Here is an 18037-nt window from a genome sequence, read left to right as displayed (position 1 = left end):
CTGTTCCTGCTGTTCACACCAGGGTGCATGAGTCCCTGAGCTTTACAGCTCGCTCCAACTGCTGGCATTCAGAGCTCTCCTTCTCCTCTACAGTATTCATACATACATTTCTAGAGCAGAGAACACAACCACACAGAAGGCAGACAGAAATCAGATTTAATGAGAGAGGACCGACTGTCGTGCTTAAGCAAAGAGCTCAATCAAGCTGCTGATCAGGCAACAACCATGCTTTTCTTCCCCTCTTCCCCCACTTTTTCCCACACTTCTTCCTCTTCAGTTCACCTTGATTACTCCCTTTCCCCATTTTCAGTCCTCCAACTGAACATTCTCTAAGATCTTTACACATTCCCACAGTCCCCTTCAAAAATATCTCAAGTTTTACCAAGTCCCAAAATGCTGCTCACCCAGCATTCCATAATGAGTCCATGTAGAGCTCAGGGGCACTAATTGCCCTAAGGCAATTACCTCCTTTTGTTTTCTGTTAAAAGAGTTTCTCCATTTACTCACCTTTGTGCATTTCACACCAGGGAAAATGTTCTCATCCCTCCCTTTGGATGTTCTTAGGAAACAGCCTAAAACCTAAGACCTCTAATTTTTACCGATAAGGTTTTCCACTGACTACATTACTAGGGTTCCTTCACCTATTCTTCCTCTGATCTTTGCTTTGGCTTTAAATTGTTTAATCTGTTTGTTAATCAGATAACCTAACAAAGGATAGCGTGGTCCAAGTTTTAATCCTACTCACCCAAAGGTAGTGATTCCTCTTCCTTGTCTTGGAGGCTCTGTTGTTGCAGTTGGCTGCAAGGTAAAATCTCAGCATTCTGAGCTGTTCAGAGGAGCAGTTTGCAGGGAAGGACTGCTTTGGCCCCTGAAAGCACTGTGTTGGAGCACCACCATGCAGGCAGAACATTTAGAGGGGTGTTTTGCCTAGGAGGTTATACAAATGATTTCTCAGGACCTTCCTAACTATCCAGATTAAAATTTGGGCAGCAATATAGACTTATCTGGCACCAAGGAAGCCCTTGTCATATTTCAGTGTCATTTTGTCCCAGTTGACAGTACTACTTAAGTTTCTTTAGAAAATGTTTGAGTGCTGTTTTTGAACAGCAGAACCTCAGCTTCATTCTTTTAAATGGCTGGAAGTTCTTGTTTTGATTCTCACCAGAAAAAAGTTCAGCCGGAGGTAGATATGCCCTGCTGTTGTCTTTCACTCCTTCTCTTCCCTGGTATATACTCTGTATCATTTGCATACATTTTATTTCTTCTTTCTACCTTCCTCACTCTTTTCCCAAATGTCAGTAATCCAACCAACTCCTATTCGTACTAACCACCACCTTCAGAGAATAGATGGAAATTGAAACACTTTGGGAATTTTAGGTGCTGTGGCATTCATTCAAGGTGGTTTGCCCATGGAATGTTTTTACAGCCAAAAAATGGATAATGTGTCTGCCTTTCTGAGTGTATCTTTAATGAGCTGCTATGGAAACTGAGGATATCATTTTATGGGTTTTGCATAATAAAATGGGAAAAAAAATTCATATATATAATAAAAATTAAAATTTTCAATACATGTAATAATTTTCCCCATAGGACACTGGTGTTACAGAGATTGAACATTAATTTTTGACAAGCCCCATATTTAAGCTCTGGTGTTCTGTGTAGGTTACAACCTAGTGATATGAATAAGTAGAAAGGATTGGTAGGGATGCTCTCTGCCTCTAAGAAGGAAGAAAATGAGATTGATTTTGACTTTGATGTCTTTCCCAGTCACATCTTCCTGTGCAGTGTGGCAGAAGCAGCATGATCTTAAGCACAGAGGGAATGAATGACATCTTTGCATCAACTTAATATCCTGTGATTTAACACTTTTATAAGCCTCAAAAATATGTTGAGAGGATTTTGTAAAGACCTAAAAAGATTTTTAAATACTGTAAAAAAGTAATTTCAGGCCAACTAAAACAGTAAAGTGTAAAGTTCAGGGTTGTGTTTCATCCTTACTGCTCAAAGGATGGGGACTGAAGCAATTGGATGTAGGAGAGTGCAACAGCAGAGGTGTCACTTGTTTGGCCACTGGGCTCATAGAGATGTGAAGGAAAGAGATCCCTTCCAAATGAGATACTAAGGTTGTAATAGAACATTTTGATATAGCTGTTTTGAAGACTGATTTCAACTGTCCAAAGAACTAACTGACAGAAAATGAGGAGACCAAAGTAGTAAGATGGGATTCAGAGAGGTTATTTCCCCCTATCATTGTGCCTAAAGAGGATGTGTGTAAGGACAATTCCACCCCTCATCTTTCCAGTGCTGCTGTATTTGTGCAGGTGAATATTATTAACTGCTATTTGCCACAAGTTTGATGGGGTTTGCCGTGCTGGGGTTTTTTCCTCTTTCCCTCCCTCTCCCTTGGAAAGTTGAAGAGGGAAATACTCTGCATAAACCCTCTACTAGTTCATTCATATCTCCATCAGTCTTTATGAGATTGATAACTCTTCCATGTATCCATTTAGTCTTTTGATGTCTATGCATTGTATTTTCCTCAGTATGGAAAACTTAATCAGAATTTTCTTCCAAAAATGGTGACAGACCACTTTAACCATAATAGGTTCATTCAGAATTTTTATGTTTTGTTGGAAAACATGACCCTAGAGTTTTAAAAACAAAACCTAAAAGCCCTGTATGGTTTAGATAATTTTTACTAGTTAGATGAAAGTTTGCAGCAAACTATATTGTTACTATACAATTGGGCATATAAGTAGAGGATAGTCCAGGTCAACTGGGATCTCTGATCTTTTTTTTCAAATGGCATGCATCTCTACAGTGTTTTGTGTAATTTCCATATGTATGGAAACATACATATGTTTCCATATGAAAACCTGAAAACAAAGATGTTTACAAATCTTTATAATATGAGAAGAACAAGAATATCTTTTCCAGATTTGTCAAGTACCTTTAAAAAGTTGAGGAACAGCTATTTTTTTTCTGAATTCAGAAGTAAGTATACATTAAACTATATTGTCCAGTGATACCCAAGCATGTGCTGAATGAGCAATTTTAGACGCATTTTAGCAATTTTAATGGACACAACACAGACATGTCAGCTCAGGACTGATGCTCAGCTAAACAGTTTTGTTCAGTATCATAACAAGATAGTCCAATTAGAAGGCTGTGCTAATGTGGTTATATTCCTTGAAGCATCTCATTTGGTCTGTCTAAACTTACTGTGATGTCTCTACATGACATGTTCCATAGTCTTACTTTTAGATTGCTTTTCAGGTTCTCTTATTTCTGTAAGCAGGCAAGTTGTTGTTTTTATCCTAGGGATTGACACACCTTTTATTTTTTTAATACTTCTTGATTCTAGCAAGGGCATTCATTTAGTATTAGATGAATTAATATTTTTTTCTGAGCACAACAGAAATAAGAATAGAATAAGCTTCAAGCATGTACTTAGTACAGTGTGAAGAATAGATGCAAATGTGATTTGGGGAGTGCATGTGTGCCAGTGTCAGTTCACAGATCGAGTACAAGAACTCACCTCTGATAAGTAACACCATCGCTATTATCACTTTAAAAGTATAAGAAAAAAACATAAGCAGATAAAGGGAACCATGAAATACAATATTAGGAACTGCATGAGGCACAGGGGGTTCAGGGGCAAGGATGCATTTTTGTATGATAGACTGCAGAAAAAAACAGAGTTTAAAAAATTATTGGCAGTAGTTGTAATAAATACTATAGTAACACGTGGTTTAATAGGGATTTTTGCCCCCACTGGACACTAACTTCACTTACTTTGCTGTTGAATTTATTTCTTTCCAAGTATTACTCTCCAGTGTTTGGAAGATGGGTTTGTTTTAAAGGCCTCCTGAACTCTCTGTGAAATAATCAGTGCTTTATATATATATATGTATCCTCACTACATATGGAAAATATCAAAATATCAACTCTCTTGTCACTGCTGACTTCCTTTCTGGGTTCACTTTCCTTGAAGTATGGGTCTTTACATTGCAACAAAAAGCTATTATTCAAAATAAAGTTGACTGACCCAATAAAAGTAAGTTTAGATCCTGGGGGGGGGGGATAGGAAAGGCTGGAAACATACACATCCCATTCCCAAATTTCTCTGGCTTCAGTTCCTGCTCTTGGTGGGGGGGAAGCTATATTCCTCACTAATGCATGACTGGTGTGTAACCTCCTTCTTTCACTGTCATAGAATCATAGAATCATAGAATTAGCCGGGTTGGAAGGGACCTCAGAGATCATCTAGTCCAACCCTTGACCCACCGGAGCAGTTGCTAGACCATGGCACTGAGTGCCACATCCAGTCTTTTTTTAAATGTCTCCAGGGACGGAGAATCTACCACCTCACCGGGCAGTCCATTCCATAGCCTGATCACCCTCTCCGTGAAGAAATTCTTTCTAATATCTAACCTAAACCTCCCCTGGCACAACTTAAGACTGTGTCCTCTTGTCTTGTTGATGGTCATCTGTGAAAAGAGTCCAGTTCCCACCTCGCTACAGCCTCCTTTCAGGTACTGGTCACATCTCTTCTGTGGTGAACTATCTGTTGACTTTGAGCAGCCCTTCTCAACCTGGTGGAGAAAACACGGGTCTGAATGAAGGTGGGCAGTGGATTTTTAAGGGGTGCATTGCCCCTTCCTGGAAGGGATCTGGAGCACAGTGGGCTAACACTTGGGGAGATGAAAGAGTGGAGAAAGACAGGCATATGGCTTCAGGATGGCTACAGGATCAGTATTGTCTCCTTGAAAGACTGATGTGGTAACCTGACAGACATGACTGAAGGGCCTCAAATCACCTGATTTATATTGTATCAGAAAGCTAAAGGAAAAGGGAGAAAGGAGAAGGGATTGTTCCAGTCTTCCAGATTCACTGATGGCATCTATTTTTGCCAGTGCTTTGCTTTTAGGTAAGATAGTGGCAAATGAAAATATTTTCAGGTTATACTGTGGAAGTTGATTAAACAAATATTTTGGCTGAATGCTGTGAGTTGCCTGGCCAGCCTGAAGAACAAAGCAAGAGGTTTCTCAGTTCAGTGCCATCACCTGGGAATGTGGCAGAGTAGCAGCACTTGGCAGGGAGGCATTCAAACAGTTCACAGCCTCAACACCCCTACTTACACTTCTTACCCTGCTAGAAGGCATCTGAGCTCACAGTTTTGACTGGCTCTGCTTCTCTTTTGTTTGACTGGCTCTGCTTCTCTTTTGCTATGAGAGTATGATGGGGGCTGCAGCTTGGTTCATTTCTTCCAGTCTTAGCTTCATCTGTCAGAGAAAATGGGTCACTCAGAAGGTTTTATGAGCAGCATCAAAACAGAGAAAACTCTGCTGGCAGTAAGTTCTCAGCGTGTTATAGAATCATAGAATCATAGAATTGGCTGGGTTGGAAGGGACCTCAGAGATCATCAAGTCCAACCCTTGATCCATTCATTACTGCTGCAGTTACCAGACCATGGCACTGAGTGCCACATCCAGTCTCTTTTTAAATATCTCCAGGGACGGAGAGTCCACTACTTCCCTGGGCAGCCCATTCCAATGCTTGATCACCCTCTCGGTAAAGAAATTCTTTCTAATGTCCAACCTAAACCTCCCCTAAACCTTATCTTGCCTTCTTTCTGCTGCCCATGGTCTGCAGTAACAAGAATGAGCTAAGAGTACTGAAGGACAAAAGGGACTGGGCAATGGAAGAGAAGGTTCCTTGCTGCATGTACTGGGAGAAGGAGAGTGGTTGGAAGAGGAAGGCAGAGAATGGTTCATGAGGCCTGCATTTGAGGACACTGACCTTTAGAGGAATGGCCTAAGGCAGAGTGTGTCTCTTCATCTGTAAACTAGTCATATTTCAATCTCAATCAATGGGACTGAAATATGGAGGAGCAGGGGCATGGTAGGGATGGGAGTAAGGAGTATTTTTTGCCTCCTCCTCTCATACCATGAAGCCACTAAACCATGAAAGCCATCCATCATGTGTCCACTGTCACATTGGCCCAACATACCTCTGTTCTCTAGGAAAATAACTTCTGTGTTTTTTATTTAGCACAAAGTTCAATCTTGTAAGGGCGTAATAAGAGGTGCTTAAGCCCTGCTGGGTAGGAATAAATAAAATCTTATATGCTCTTTATTGAAATGTTCCTGATAAACAATGGAGGTATTTTCTCATCTTGAAATGCAGGCTGAGCTGCTCTACAGGGGATGCTAGTCTTTAAACTATTTCCCCCACCCTGCAACTAGTAAGCCATCTAGCAAGGAAGCCACATTAAAGAGGAATTCCACAAAGCTGTACCAGCCTCTCCTCCCACTCCCATCGAAGAGATTTCAGTGGAATCTGGACACTTCTTTCACTGAATTGGGTGTTCTGGGCTTGGAAGCTATCTTTCTTCCACTCCCTCTCTTTTTTCTTGGATGTAGTTTCTTGATGTCATTGCATTTTTTATGTTTGTGATCATTATTTTCCCATTCTTTGTGTGAAGCAATTTTCTTAAGCACAGCTGGGGTTTCAAAGTTGGGGAAATGGAAAATAAATCTCTAAGGCCACAGGCTTAGGTGTTGATTCACAAAATGTTTAACTTGACTGAAAATGCTTTTCCACAAATTAAAAAACTAACTCTTGTCCTCTGCCAACAAAGGAACGGGAACACTAGGAAGACTTGGGAATCCTTTTGTCAGCCATGGATCTTCTGGAACCAGAATATACAGATACTTTAATGAATGTGTTTCTGGTTTATCCAGGGGAAAACCTAGAAGTAGGAGTTCAAATGTGCAGAGTCAGCTATTGTTTTAGCACTGCACTCCGTCACCCCACACAGCACCTTCGGCAATACTCCCATCATGTGTTTTCATTTGGCAACCTTCCCAAGAAGATGAATGAGTGATGTCTGCATACTGTTTCACTTAGCCAACCAGCAATTCTTTGTTATTGTTTTCCAGTGAATCCATAAGTTAATTAAAAAAAAAAAGGTGCCTCTGCCTTGAATTTTAAATTATTTGAAGAATTTCTCTTAAAACACAAATGATTTAACAACAATAAATGCAGAGTTTGGTGGCCCCACATTTAAGCTCGTGATCTCCTAATTAAAAATAGGTAGTGAGGTTAAAATGAGAAAGAACTCATTTAAAGAACTGAAAGTATTAAATGTCCAACTTACAAGTGAATATTGGGTTTTTATATTCTCAGGTTAAACACATGGGTTTTAGGCAAATTTTAAGTTTTCACAGAGAATAAAGTAGTTTTAAATATTTATTTTTTGATGGTGCTGTACTAATAAGCATTCACTTAAGGTGCCCAATTTTAATTAGATAACACCAGTGCTTCTTATAGTAGTTCAGGCTTAGCTGAGACCTAGCAGCAAGAAGACTACCTATAGATTTATTCCTCTTGAGTCTGTTTTTTTGGAGATATTTTCTGTTGATGCTGTTGTGGTGTGAAAATCAGGAGGAATATTTAAAAGCAGAAAAAAGGAAGGAGGAAAGGAACAAAGGCTGTTTTAAACAGAAACTGGCTATGAGGCATTTAAAAAATTAACTACTTTCTCCTGTAACTGAAGAGCTTGAAGTCCAGTGTCCGGATTAGGATGCAAAAGATGGGAACCCCAGCACAGGCGTGAGCCAGGTTTCATTCCATATGATACTGACTTAAAGCAATGAAACTCTTTTGTGGAATCACTGCCCAAGGCTTGTGTCCCTGCCCCAAATCACTGTTTCTGCTGTTACATTTTTGTTATTTGTTTTGAGCAGTTTGAGCGATTCTTTCTGCAGAGATGGCATTTTTAGCCATCTCTTTCCCTCTGCTTTATACTGACTTTTATAGTAAACTGGATGTGTGAACTGATTTCTCTCAGAGAAATATTTTTCTCCCAGAGTTATATCCCTGAAACAGTTTCTCTGGTACATTCAGCTGCACAAACAGTGGTGCTACCCTCTCAGTTGTACTGGTGCATAGATGAGCATAGGCAGCAAAGGAAAGAAGCGTGAAAGAGGATACATTGAATCTGGTCTGCTGTCAGTGGAAATCCTCATCATGCCCCACATGGGAAAATGATTACATTCTGCTATTATAGCTGAAGGAAGGGATGAAGAGTGAAAGAAATGTGAAGAAACACTAGCATAAGTGAAACCCTACTGAATTATTTTTTGGTAAAAACTTAGTTGTTGACAGTACCAGAAGAAAGAAGGTTGTGTAATAAACAGCACCAGTTTGTGCTAACATCACGTCCAGGGGGATGCCCTGGAAGGAGCAGTATGGCTGGGTGACAACACTGGTGTGATTTCATCTGAGATAATAATTCAGTCTTGGGAGTGACACGTTCTCCTCTTTTTCAGTGCGGACTTCTTGCTTTAATCATTCTCAATTAATGACATGTAAAGCTAGACAGCTGCTGTTTCGTGAAAGTTGTTTGGGCACTATGCTGTAGCACTTGTTATGCTTTAACTAAGGAGATAATCTTGTTTATGGTGTGGGTACTTGGCAGCCTCAACAAGCCTGTGTGTTTGTGCTTGTCTCAGAAGCAGCATATGGAGTGGTAGCTCTGAACATACGAGATTTCAGAAATGCACAATGTCTCTGGCAGGGCTGGGGAGATTGGTTGTTTCTCAGAGAAGCAACAAAGCTACTTAGCTGCCAGCAGGTATTCATACCGTGTGGCCTTGTAGCACCTTCTCATGTTTGGTATAAATTTACATGGAGTATTTCATGGTAACATTTTCTCAAGAACATAAAAATGAATTTGAAATCTATTCATCAAAGCTGCCATAATTCCTGCAGTATTTGTCAAAATCCATACTGTCTGTTGTGTGTTTGTCACCTGTTCTCCACTTGAATGTGCTTGGTTGTATAACATTCACAAACTTCTATAAAGGTAACGAGAAGAGCACCTTTTATTGCTGATCCTAAAACTCACATGGTTTTGACACTTTCAGTGTCTGCATATTTTATAAATATTATCACTGTATCTGTCCAAATAACAGAAATGCTCTGGAACCAAATTGATGTTTATAAGTGTGCATCTACATGCATTGTATGGGTGGGATTTTTCATTCTTCTTTCATTGAAACTATTTTACTGGGGAATGTAGGTGAGGATAGTGCATTATAGTTTGCAAGTGGGAATAAACAACAGGTTCAGGAATATCCTAGGCCATGGTAGAAAATTCTCAAGACAAAAAACATGAGAAAAATTAAATAACTTTTTTTTTTTTCCCTGACTGTCTGGTATATGTGGCTTTTACTGGCAGGTATTTTATCAGAATTATTTTAGAAGAGTATGGTATCATCTGGAACAAAAATCTAGCTTAAAATCACCTTATGGCAGGGAACTTAGTGGAATATGCTTCTATTTCTTAGCCCCTTGGAATACAGCTAAGTACTTTACCATACGAGTTAGCACTGTGAAGCAATGTATGGTGGATCCCTGTGCCTGTCAGTAGGTATTTCAATAGTGAAGTGCTGAATAATCAACAGTTTTATTGAAAAGCTAAAGCTAAATATAAACTTGACTTTAAGGACCAGATAAGAAAAAGTTACAATTATTCCTAGGAGAGTCATAAATTTTCAGTTTTCTGCTATGGCAAATGTGTAAAAAGTCTCCTTAATTCCTAGAACTATTTTTCTGACAAATACCATTATGTTACTTTCACCAAAAATGAATTTATGTTCCTCATATAAAGTAGTATGTGCTGTTTCTTTGGAAAATACTTCTAAATTTCAATTAAAACAAAGTTTTCTAGCAGTAGTACTTGATAACTGAAACATGGAAACCTTCATGCTTGAATGCTGTTACGCTGTGATTCTAAAGAGATAATCCCTTAAAATCCCACTAAATACTAGGAAATGGGATCTTTTGTACAGTGTAGTGAAATTCTTTCTCTACTCCTGAACCTTTAAGAAGGAAGCATGTCTGGGAATATTCACATGCATGGGCTGTATTAATGTGTACAGAGCATCTGTGTCTTCCTGCTAGTTTCTATCTGGATTGTGTTCAGGACTCATCTGCCTGTGTTGTGCGATGAAACAGGCTCAAACTCTGCTATGACACCCTGAACATTGCTTCACCCATTTGTATGATCATATCATGCAAAAAGATGTGATGGTCTCTAAAACCTACTTTTTTTTTGCCATTCACACTCTCACAACCGCTTTTCCACTGATGATTCTTCAGAGGTCACATCTGCATAATTTGAGGTGTGAGTACTGGCCTGAAAAGTATCTGAAATTCTGTTTTAAAAACAAAAACCCAACCTACCAAGAAACAACAGTCTGTAGGAATGCAGTTGGACTGTCCAGCTCAGACTCAGTCATGCAAGATACTGTGCACATGCCATGAGGATCACAATGCCACCACTGTCATTAGAGAAATGTGATCTGATGTTAGCCAGAACCCTGCTGTGTTTCATTTAGAAATGGAAGCAATGCTCATGGGAAGGGGTCTGAAGTGTAGTAATTATGCTGCTGTCAAATTAGTTTGAAATATTTTGACACAAATACAAATTGAATCTACATTGACATCTCCATCTCAACAAATTACTGAGATTTAAGCAGGAAGCTGTTAGTATCGATGTTGGTCTACTGACAGGGACTGGTATTTCTTTTGCCTGCTGCTGTTAGTCCTTGACTGGACTAACCCAAAAGGCAAGTTAACCAACATGTTTTGCATTTCTTCCACTGCTGTTCAAAACTGCCATGGCTACAAACATAAGGAGTAATCACCCTGAAAGAAGTTTCATCTTGTGATGACTATCTATGTTACTAAATATTCCTTTCAGCGTAGTGCTGCTAGGAATCATATCCAGAGTATTTGCAATGTGTTATCTCCAATCCTCATTAGATTTTTTTTTAACTTCTTATATTCCTCTAAAACATCTGAAGTCAGGAATGTGACAACGTTCTACCCAAATAAGCTGCAGTAATCATAAAGCCATCATGTTCAGAAAGTGTCACGTGGATCATCATTAAACCTCACTTTGAAATTTCAGGTCTGAGGGGGCATTTTATTTGTACTGTAGGAGCTTTTAACTTCCTTACAGTCAAGCTGCTTGAAAGCCACAAGTTTCTTTTGATACCTCTGTTACTGGAGTTCTTTACAAATGTAAAGGCAGACTGCTTTATGCATTAAGTTTTATCAAATTCAGTGATAAATACAGAAAACGTCAATTTGACACTCACCCAACATAAGGATGTGGACCTGCCAGAACAAGTCCAGAGGAGGTCTAAAAATATGATCAGAGGGCTGGAGCACCTCTGCCATGAAGAGAAACTGAGAGTTGGAGTTGTTGAGCCTGGAGAAGAAAAGTCTGTGGGGCAACCCTGTAGCAGCCTTCCTGTACTTAAAGGGGATTTGCAGGAAAGCTGGGGAGGGACTTTTCACAAAGGCATATAGTGATAAGACAAAGGAGAATGGCTTAAAAGTAGGAGAGGGTAGATATTGATTAGGCACTGGGAGGAAATTCTATACTGTAAGGTTGGTGAGACACTAGAACAGGTTGCCCAGAGAGGCTGTGGCTGCCTCATCCATAGAAGTGTTCAAGGCCAGGTTGGATGGGACTTTGAACAACTTGGTGTGTAGTGGGAGGTGTCCCTGCATGTGCAGGATGGTTGGAACTATGTGATCTTTAAAGGTTCCTTCAAACCTTAATTGTTCTATGATTCTATGACACAAACCCTTCAACTGATGTATCCTTGCAAAAAAAAACCAAACAAAAAACCCTATTGTTTCTAGACAGGCATTGCAAAAGTACAATTATCTCAAACTTCTTATAAATGTACTAGATAGAGTTGTTTTACAAACCAATTGCTTGCCTCTGTTGGAAGAATTAAATGCTTCTGTTTTGTGTTCTGGACCTTTTGTTTTGCTTGAGATTACTGAGTCTTCTTCCCCAAGTGGTATTTCTTTAGATTTTAACACTTCTTCTGCATGTGTTGATCATGAAATCAAATATGCTAGAGTACAAATTACTGGTGGGATGTTCCCTGGAGTGTTGCACACATCTCTTGCCATCTGTAGCAGCTGAAATGGTGGTATGATCTTTCCTTCATCATCCTTTTGAAAAAAGTCAAAGAGGCTGGCTTTTTAAAAATAGACTATAGGGGTCATACCTACTGTTTCCAAGGTCATTCAAAGCAAAAGAAGAGAGAAAGAGGAAAGAGCTGTTTAGCCTAAATAAGCAGAAATGATGGCACAAAAAGTAAATGCCTGATCTAATCACAAAAAAGCTGTCTGCTGAAAATCTGTGAAACAATTCCTAGTAGCCTAGAGACTCTGCATCTGCCTTAAAATGGAAGTTGTGAAGTAGAACATGCATTCAGTTTGTGTTGAATAATATGATAAAGACACATGAATGGAAACTAGGGTTGAACTTAATGACTTGTGATTTCAAAGTGAAACCATTTTTTTAAATGCTTTCATATTCTTTTTTTTCCAAAATACATGTTAGGAGGGATACAAGGTGAGAGTAAAAGAATAAAAACAGAAGTTAAAAAATTCTCACAATTAGAAATGAAGGAGCAATGATGGGTCAGGAGTTTTCTGCTGCAGTTTCTTGCTTCTCAGAGGAAACTTCTCTGACTGCCTGCTACCTTGCCTTGTCCACTCAATGTATAAGGCTTCTTTATTGTAAGGTGAAATTTATTTGTCTAGAGATACCTGTTAACTCAGTGGAGGTTACTTCCTTGTATCTGCAGTGAGTATTAGCTCTTGAGTCTTAAAACTACATAGCGGTAATTTTTCCCCCCTTTAATCAAGAGCATAAGCTCATGTTTTGACCTTTGTAATGCTCGAATTGTGCTGAAATCATGGTTGTAATTCATGTACCCATAGCTGAATATCATATTCATCACCAGTGCCTTAAACTTGGTTTCATGCTTTAGCAAACCTGTTTAACAAGGATGAATCTAAATGAGGACTAAGTTTCCTCACTCAGCAAACAAGATTCTAGTTTCTCTTGGCTACTGTTCATCCTTGTATTGTTTTCTTGTCTCTGCAGCTTCCTATTGTTGAAAAAATAAGGATCATTGCTCAGAAGGTGTATGGAGCTCAGGATATAGAGTTGTCTCCTGTTGCACAGTCACAAGTTGATCGCTACACCCGGCAGGTAAGACATTTAGGTACTTGCTGGATGGGAGTCTTAGGAAACCTCAGGGTATAGAAGGTTCTCAGATTGGAGTGTTCAGTCAAGCTTTCCTAAAAGATGTGAGTTTACCCATGGTGCTAAACTGTGGAGGTCAGTATGGATTGGGTTAGATTAGATTACATATAACAGAATGGTATTAACCTTGAAAACTAACTCCCATAAAATATGTATGGTGCTTGTAGTCATTCTGAGATTGCTTTTGAAACTCTCTACTTTGTATGCTGAGTAGTGATTTTGGGTTACTGCCTTCAATGTGACAACTGCACATCTGCAGAAGTATCAGCTCTTTAATGTGCCCGTTTTAGCATATGAGCATTCATTTGTACCTGCAAAAATGGGTTTGCAAACACAAGACCTGTGCACAGCTATGCACATTAACAATAAAGCTCCCAGTACTTGTAAATTCTTTTGTTTTCCTTCTGTTTGCTTTATTGTCAAGGGGATTCTAAATGTTATAAGGTGAAATAGATCACCATTCCTAAAGCATGTGAGAGTGAGCTTTGTTACAGTTTGAAAACACCTCTCCACCTGGAGAGGTGAATGTGTTTCCTGTAATGGAATGGCTTCTGCACGTAAACACAGCTGGAGCCTTTCTGTCAGAATATAGAAAATACGGACATTGTGTCATAGAAAAATTCCTGAGGATACTTCTGCATCCTAGTCAGACAAGCAGAAATTCATGTCTTCTCTATAATACAAATCCCCTGAGAATTAGTTTGAGTTACTAGATGGAAATGAAGCTCACCTAGTATACTTGAAGCAAAATAATGCAGATCTTTATCTTTTCCTGATGTGACTCTAATCCAGTTTTTGTTTTAAACATTAGTAGTATTAAGAAATATTTTCACAGTGTTATTAAAGGATTATATTGAGCACTGGGCTGCAGATGCAATTCCCTGCAGTGCTGCCTCTCCTTCTGACCTTGTGAATTGCATCCATTTTTGTCAAGGAATTACAGAAGAATGGAAGGTGCCCAACTCAAGGTTAATCAATAACATGAGAGGCAAATAGTGTGGTGGGAGCTGCTGTGGGCCCTTCCCTGATTTTCACCCAGTTTTTGAGTAACTGCTGCATTGTTGTTACTGAACTGGGTGCCATCACCTCACATAGTTTTTGCCATGTTTAAAAATAAAGGAAAGTATCATGAGCTGATTGTGTTTATCCCCAAGGAGATGTTAGAGGGGTTTGCACTATGAATCTTGGTGTCAGGTAGGTATCTGACTTCGTTATCAATGCTGAGATGAAGTGCTGCACTGGAGTTTTGTTGCGATGGTGGAAGTTTCTTGAACAGTCTGATATCTCCTGTGTGCACCCTTTCTGAAAATACACACTCTAGCCATTTTGTAGGCAGCTTTTGCACCTAACTCTATATTGAAAACCAGCTATAGAAGCTGTATATCACCACAGCCGTTTCCGGAGATACAGGCCTGAGCAGAAAATTGCATGTGAAATACTATATTCTGTCCAGTTCTGAAATATTAGCTGTTAAAAAGCTTTTGCTGTATGAATTTTAGGATTTTCAGAAGGTACTGATAACCAAGGGAAAATACATTCTGTCTTAACAGTAATCTTAAAAATTATTTTCTTGTCTTTTCTTTCTCTTTTCTGTTAGGGATTTGGAAATCTCCCCATTTGTATGGCAAAAACTCACCTATCCCTCTCCCATCAGCCTGAGAGGAAGGGTGTTCCCACTGGTTTCGTTTTGCCGATTAGTGATGTGCGAGCCAGTATTGGAGCTGGATTCATCTACCCTTTGGTAGGAACGGTGAGTGCAGAGTATTCAACTTGATCACTCCCCTTCCTGTGACCCAGCTTGACTGGGAAGTGCACTTCCTGTTTTCCTCTAAAAATAACGTGTAGAGCCAGGTGAGTTCTTGGGTTTTTTAGTAATAATTTTATCTTCACATGTTTTGTAGCTCTACATTGACAGGAAAAGAGAATTAGTAAAATGTAAGAGCTTGGACAACAGGGTCTATGGGAATGGCTCTTGCCATTGGTTCTGGTTTTGATGTTTTTTAGTTAGTCTGGGATACTTAGGCAACCTAATTCTGCAGGAAAATTAATTCACGTATCCGTTGCCTTTTCTTATTCGAGTTGCAGCCTGTAAATAACTGTAGGTACATGATTATATTCTAGATGCTAGATCTTTCAGCTCTCATTACATAGTATTCTGTAATGTATTTAGATGAAAGGAATTGTGTTAGGAAAAATTGTGTGATCAAAATTATTGCTTTTCAGCTGATGAACCTGATCTGTTCCTAGTCCTTGTGAATAGCTCTGCTGGCTTTGTAAAGCTAAGCTATGGTGGGAAGGGATAGATTTTTAACTGCAGAAGTGGTAACACATTCTTTCTCCTTTACCGAGATTTAAGCAATGAAGTGCTAAAAGGAGGCAACTGTCATGTTTTTTTCCTACCTGTTCTTAAAATACAGACTCAGATTAGGAAGCTCCTGATACTTTCTTCCCTGACATGCCTCATCAGAGTGAGAAGCTTATTAGCTTGTGCCTTTTGCCAAACATGTACATCTTATTCCAAAGAGCAGCTGAACTGCATCTGACATCTCGTAGCGTGAATTATTACTTACGTGTAGCTGAGTCAGGGGATGGTGCTGGAGAAGGGATGCAAAAGCCCTTGCATTTCCGGAAAGAGTACTCCCCCAATGTTATCTCATCTTCCCAGAGCATGGCCTGATTTCCTTGTGTAGCAGTACACTTAGGAAAGGTTGAAATTTTCTAATCTATTGTTTTGAATTCCCTCTGAAACAATCAAGTGTTTGAAACAAGGAAGGAAGTACTTTCTGACCAGGAGAGTTCCTGGAGTTCAGGAAACTGTGTCACTTTAACTTGCTGGACTTGGGGATGTGCTTTCCTTCTGCATGGCCACGTTATGCCTATTCACCACAAGTGGAGCACAGCTGTGTATATAAATTGTGTAACATCAAATTCCAGTTCCTGGTAACAGAATAAAGTTTGTCAGAAGTCCTATTATCACCTTCATGGCTTGAACTGATGTTTTACATTAGAGGTTGTGTGTCCAGTAGTGAGAAGGAGTGAATGTGAAGGGCAGCAACTACTTCAAATCTATGAGGGAGCTATTCTGTAGGATGTTAGAGTGAAATGTCCTTCTTGGGTTGAACTTTCTGAATGAGTCACACTCTGTACCCTTCGACACAAACTAGCTGTATATCAGCCTCATAAATCCATAGGAACTGTCCATAGAACAAGTACAAACCAAATAAGTTCAAGGATTATCTCTCATTTCCAGTTTCCACCTAGAACCAAAAAATATGATTCTTATGGAGGGCATTTTATGTATGGGATTGTTTACTGAGGGAGATTGTAAAAACATGTCCAAGTTAGTTACCCTGACTTTGGTGGAGTGGAGTGTAGTATAGCTGTGGAAATTTTCCCATATCAGGAATTGGGTAGGCAGTATACTCTTAGTGTTATGTATTCCAAGAGAGTCCTCAGGAAAAGAGCTAAAAATCTAAATAGACAGACAAACATAATATTGCTAATGCTCAGGAATGTGGGACAGAACTCTCCTTGGAACTATCGTTATTGCTAAAAATCAAAATTAATTAATGAATATTAATGTATTCCTAGTATCCTTGCCATACAATTCTTTTGCTAGAATTAAATTTATGGCAGAGGGCCAACTTGCTGCCTTTCAGAAGTGAGAGTTCTGAAGGTTCTAATCATCAGGATCATCAGCTCTCATAGTAGAGTTGTACAACTAGATTTGAGCTCACTTTTCTGTTTTTCTGCCCTTAGATTTTTTGTGTGTGCTGTTGTCAGCAATGAAGTCATAGAGCTAGTTGTACCAGAAATATTTTCAGTGCCAGGTTCCAAAACTAATCTACAAGATTAGTCTACAAGAATGAAGAAAGTATAAAAGGGCATGACCTGAAGGCCTGAAGTGGCTGGAAGTCAGATGCTAAGTAGAGGGATTGCAGAAATTCTGGTTATAGAATATGGTTAAGACATCCAGCCATGTCATCAGTGGATTAGATTTCTTTATACAGGTAAAAAAAGAAGGAACAGTATATGTTTTTTCCTTTCACTATTTGGTGGCTAATTGTATTAATGGAAGACAATCCTTAATACTTGACCTGCTTAGAACCTTCTTACAGCAAAGACCCTTCTGATGGCAGAATAAATGCTAGTGAACAACACATTTATTAAAGTTGTAGTAATAATTCTGATGCTAATTAAATGTAAAACTCCATTCTCAAAGCGTATTTTTTACTGGCTGAGTGGTAACACAGGTTGTTAGAATTCTGATCCAGTTTAATTGGGAAGAACATTACAAATGAGAAAGAGAAGTACTGCTGAAAAATAATAAATGATCTGCTCTAAGTAGTATTTGTATTTTAACCTTGTCATTAGCACATGTAAATAATGAGATTTGTATTTACCCCAGCACTGGTAGGCAGTAATCTTAGTTTTTAAAAACTAAATATTTAACATATTGTCTTTATGTTCTCTAAGTAATATTTATTTTGTATTATGATTGGCTCTGATTCCCTTACAGCCTGGAAGTCTTTCCAGGAAAAATGAGCTGAGTCTTATCAGAGGAAATCAGCAGTGAAACAAGAGGTGCATTTAATTAACACTGGCACAGCTTTTATCCCAGTTCCCTGCGACCATGACCCAGAGGGCTACATCACTCTCACAGGTGGACTGTTGACATCATTGCTTGGCTCAACAGAGTGATGGCAGGAAGGCTGCTGGAGTCTATGTAGGAAACCAGTGAGGTCATTCACTAGCAATGCTTGGGTGGAGATTTATTAGATTTCTGTAGTATGTGTGTTTCTCTCCACCCTCACCCAGAAACCCCTTTGCAATTTGGTGCTTTCTCACATTCAACCACGTTTCCATTGTTCTCTTTCATGTGATGTT

At 39.2% G+C, this 18037-nt stretch overlaps 1 protein-coding gene across 1 annotated transcript in view; it reads left to right on the top strand.

Moving 5' to 3' along the window:
* Nucleotides 1–18037, top strand: part of MTHFD1L (methylenetetrahydrofolate dehydrogenase (NADP+ dependent) 1 like) — a 147613-nt gene that overhangs the window by 88080 nt on the left and 41496 nt on the right. The window contains exons 24-25 of the mRNA XM_008496933.2: nucleotides 12989–13096; nucleotides 14748–14900. Coding sequence (XP_008495155.1) covers nucleotides 12989–13096; nucleotides 14748–14900 — 261 coding nt within the window. The remainder of the gene's footprint in view (nucleotides 1–12988; nucleotides 13097–14747; nucleotides 14901–18037) is intronic.

This window comes from Calypte anna, chromosome 3 (genome assembly GCF_003957555.1).
Source record: "Calypte anna isolate BGI_N300 chromosome 3, bCalAnn1_v1.p, whole genome shotgun sequence".
In the NCBI taxonomy this organism is placed as follows: domain Eukaryota; kingdom Metazoa; phylum Chordata; class Aves; order Apodiformes; family Trochilidae; genus Calypte; species Calypte anna.
This window is presented reverse-complemented; position numbering and strand designations above follow the sequence as displayed.